Source organism: Manihot esculenta, chromosome 8 (genome assembly GCF_001659605.2).
Source record: "Manihot esculenta cultivar AM560-2 chromosome 8, M.esculenta_v8, whole genome shotgun sequence".
Lineage (NCBI taxonomy): Eukaryota > Viridiplantae > Streptophyta > Magnoliopsida > Malpighiales > Euphorbiaceae > Manihot > Manihot esculenta.
Window position 1 is genome coordinate 16,838,089 of NC_035168.2, and position 4,499 is coordinate 16,842,587.

General features: G+C 32.7%; 1 protein-coding gene across 1 annotated transcript; it reads right to left on the minus strand.

The window, feature by feature from the left end:
* Positions 1 to 1,181: 1,181 nt before the first annotated feature.
* LOC110607480 lies at positions 1,182 to 3,986 on the minus strand. The gene is made up of 5 exons (XM_021746603.2): positions 3,411 to 3,986; positions 2,773 to 3,311; positions 2,516 to 2,698; positions 2,089 to 2,290; positions 1,182 to 1,996 (listed from the first exon to the last, which is right to left on the minus strand). Exons 1-5 carry the CDS (start codon positions 3,943 to 3,945, stop codon positions 1,299 to 1,301), a joined length of 2,157 nt encoding a protein of 718 aa, XP_021602295.1. The 5' UTR covers positions 3,946 to 3,986; the 3' UTR covers positions 1,182 to 1,298.
* Between the last annotated feature and the right edge of the window lie 513 nt (positions 3,987 to 4,499).

Consider the following 4,499-nt stretch of genomic DNA (forward strand, 5'->3'; position numbering starts at 1 on the left):
AAAGTAGAATAAGATAAAAAAAAAAATTATTATTGACATATCAACTCATTCACTCTTTTACGATTAATTCTAGGGATATCTTTTTTACTTTTTCTTTTGATTCATCCTATATTGCCATAAGAGTTTCTTCCTTTCCAACGTAGATAATTCCTCTATTTCTTCAAAACTATCCGAATGCTCTACGTTTGATACTAAACATGATTAAATATACATAATTCATTAAATTTTGATATTATCAAAATCAAGTTCTTTTAAGACTTATGGAATCAATAAATAAAAAAATATAACTACAATTTTTCATCGGTAAATGATTGATAATTTCATTATTGATATTTTAAATAATCAGTAAGTGATCATTAATTTACTTTAACAACCACTTTTTCAATTATTTGATCGGTAAATTCTATCACTACTTTTTATTTTTTTTATAATGAAATATTATTAATACTTTATAGTTTTTAATTATATTAATCAATAGTAATATTGCACGAGTTGCTTTTCAGCGTTAATTATATCCTTTTTCTGTTTCTCTCCTTTTTTTTGTTGAAATGAAAGAGATTCTGTTTCTTCCCTTGTATTACTAAAAAAAAAACATTTTAAATTTAATTACAAATATATACTGAGTATACAAATAGAGTAAACTGCACGTCTAAAAAAAGTAATATACATAAAAGTGATGTGTAATTCTGAATTTAAATGGAAATGGGGTTTTTTTATAATTTTTTAATATTTATTTACTTTTTATAAATAATTAAATTTGAAACTTAAAAACTTTAAGGATGATTTACGTATTAGTAAAATAAAATTAATCATATATGTTTTATGGGTTTCTTGCTGAAATAATGTCAGAATTCATTATGATGATCATAATTAATTTCTAATTATGTAATAAATATGAATTAAACTCCTAGTGTAGGTTATTTGTTTCAAGTAAATTATGTTCTGATTTGGTTTAAAGACGATTTGAAAATAGATAGTTATGCAGATAAATAGTTATAAATTATTTTTTTTATGAAAAATGTCATCAAAATTTCATATTTTATATTGAGAAATTTAGAGAAGATATCTTTTTTATATGTAAAAAGAGAATTTGTTAATAAAATAACACTAAAGGAAACTTAACATGTAGTACTAAAAAAATCCAATCCAATATTAAAATTTTCAGATAAAAAATGCACATATAAATAAAAGCAATATTCATAAGCTTTATTTTAAAAAAGCAACTTAGTTCAAAAACAAGCACACAAAGTTACTGGAACATCAAACAAAAGCATAATAGATGAGAACAAGCAAAGTAATCAACAGCATCTTTTTGGAATGCAGAGGTGGCCAGTCATATGCCAACTTTCACCTCCATCAGGATACATATAAGGGCATGATGGAGTGTAGCCATCCTTCAAAAGCAGGTTCCATGTTGCATTAGGATCCGCAGTTGCGAACATAGTCCAAGTAGGTGTAGAATTCTCATATCTACTATGTGTGATGCGATTAAATTTCTTCACGTCCTTGTTCTTAGTTATATCATCTGTGTTTATATCAACGGTAAACACATCTCCATATGGCCTCACAGAATGTAAGAACAGAGGTAAAGAAATTGGATCAACAGACACTGCAGCAAGATCTGAAGTCACAGCAATGCTTTTCCCATCCGGACTAAAAAATGGATGATTCACATGTCCTGAAAGGTCATCTCCACTTTTTATCACTCTTACCACAACTGATGGATCGTTTGCCTTTATTAGAAATACTGAAAAGTATCCTGGGTCTAAACCATTGTCAGTTTCTGGTGCATCTTTAGGCTTATCTCGTGTTGATGAGAATACTATCCAATCTCCACTTGGAGACCATTGGCAATGTGTATCAGTCCATGGCCCATTTGTTAGTCTTGTTATTGTGCCATCTAAATATTCCCCTACTTCTGCATTCTCCATTATGTATAGATTCTTGTGCTTCTTATCTCCTCCATCTCTTGTAGATCGAAAAACTAATTTCTTTCCTGTAATAGTGAACGATTCTTGGTTACTGACATGCTAATTGGTTACCTGAGCATTGGTGAAACAAGGAATAACTAAGAAATTAGTTAATTACCGTCTGGACTAGTGGATGGGAAGGCATTATTGAATTTATTTGTGAGCTTGCGACGTTGTCTTGCACCACTAGACACATTGGGAATAGCGCAAATTTCCAATGTTTTTCCAGCATTGAAAGAAGGTCCCATGCATACATACAGTATATCCTTTTGTGGATTTTGATTCCAAACCGGTGAGAAAATATTATCTGGACCTTTCGTCTACACAAATAAAGCCCATTATATTTATTATAAATACCGTTAATGCAGGTTGCAATTATAAAATCTAACATAATTACATCTCTTGAGTTCATGTAAACATTATTACAAACATATAGATGTATTCAACATACTAATTTTATATGCATACTATCATTTATACTTTTACCTTAGATATATGAAAAGTGAGATTTCCCTATATACAATTTCTATTCTTGTTACATATACCTCAAAGACAATGCGCAGTCCTTGGCTATCAGCTACCCACACAGCTTTGAACTCATTGTCAACGAAAGCAAGCTTGGAGCCATCCTTGGAAAATGTTGGAAATACACCAGACACTCTGAAAAGTCCTACATCTGGGTGTGGAGAGTGCAGCTTGTGGAAATTTCTTGGGATTTCGTCTCCATGCTGTGCAACTAACACTCTTAATTAAACATATATAGCTAAAATTTACAGGAATTTGTTCATTAATCAATACGTACGTTGAGAAGATCGCTCTTGCAACGATGGTAACCTATGCGCTTCCCTCCGTCTAAGACAAAGGGGTTGAAATGGTCAGCCTTTGGTCTGGTTATTTGAGTGATTTTTATGGGTTGATCTGGTGCAGATGAATCGAAAATCTCAATATGCCGATACTGTGCTTCCCCACGAACGTCACTGAAGCTTGATTTCTTACGGATAGTTGCCACTGCCACTTTGGTGTCGCTGATGGCCGCCGGAGTTATCGCATCAATTCCATCCGTGGTCACACGGACAGCTTCACCGCTAGCAATGTCGAATCGGAACACACCCCAAAAATCCCCAACCTTTCTATGGAAAAATATGATGTTGTCACTTCCCCATGTTGGCCACCCACCATTTTTTATAATTTTCTTGCGCTCCAAAGGGGGCTTCTCCACGTTCATCACGTAAATATCAGTCTGTAGATCTTCAATCTCGCCGTTCCAACCCTTTCCCTGGAATGATGCAACCGCTATCTTTCTTCCAGATGGAGAAACAGAGGGGCTTAAATCACTTACCCCTGCTCAATAGAAATTCAAATTTCAACCACCATTTAAGAGCATGATATTATATATAAAGGTATGTGGTAATTAATAGAGAAAACAACAGAAGAATGAACCTGATGGGGTGAGGCGTTCAGTTTTTCCAGTCTTAAGATTGGTTTTATAAACAGCAGTCCACGGTTGACGACGGTCTTTTGGCGTGTCTTTGGTAGTGACATAGACGACATAATGATCGATAGTACGATTACCGACCCTATAACCACCGCCAATAGAACCACTGTCTTCCATTCGAACATCACTGAATGTGCCATAGACATCAGAGAAGCTAAAGACTTTAACTTTTTCAGTAAAGCGAAGAGCTATATGAAGAGTCTCGAGGTTTTTGTCTCTTTCAGAGACGAAAATCAAGCCTGAGAGACGACCAGAATCAACATCAGCTTCATTGGCTTCGGAAGCCAATTTTGGGCGCTTGATGATTGTCTTGAGAGCTTCTGATGGAATGATTCGGCAGTCGTAGTTGCTGGACAAGCCATCGGTCATGTGCAGCTCATCGTGCCTCCCTGTGGGTGGAAGTGGACAAGAGTATATGTCCAGAGGCACCGGTGGTTTATAGGTGGCGAAGAAGGCGATGCTACCTCTGTTCTCCGCCATGCTCCGCCTGTAATGCTTGCTTTTACTCTTAAAGGTCACAACGCTTCAAGCTATTTATTGATTAATATTTAGATGGAGGAAGGGACCAATGCGTCCACGTGAAATAATAATAAAAAGTTTATATTATAAAATATTATTTTAATATAAAATTAAATTAAAATTTTTAAAATTAACCACGTATAAAAAGTAAAAGAATAATAAATTAAAGGGATTTTTTCCTAATTTTAAACTATGTGGGATATTTTGTTTTTGTAGAAAAAAAACAAATACGTTAATTAGATTTAGATGGGTTAGCTTTGGAGACGGGGTCAAGTGGCCGATGGATCCAGAAAAGTCAAGCAATTATTTGTAAATCAATAGTTTGTCCACAAGTTATACGATTATTAAAATATTTTATATTATTATTATATATAATAATATAAATTATTTTATAAAATAATATAAAATTATTTTATAAATAATATATTTTTATGTAAATTTACTCTTTTTTTATATTTTAATTTTAAATTTAAAATTATTGATTTATGAAAAATAAATCTTAATATTTTATTTTA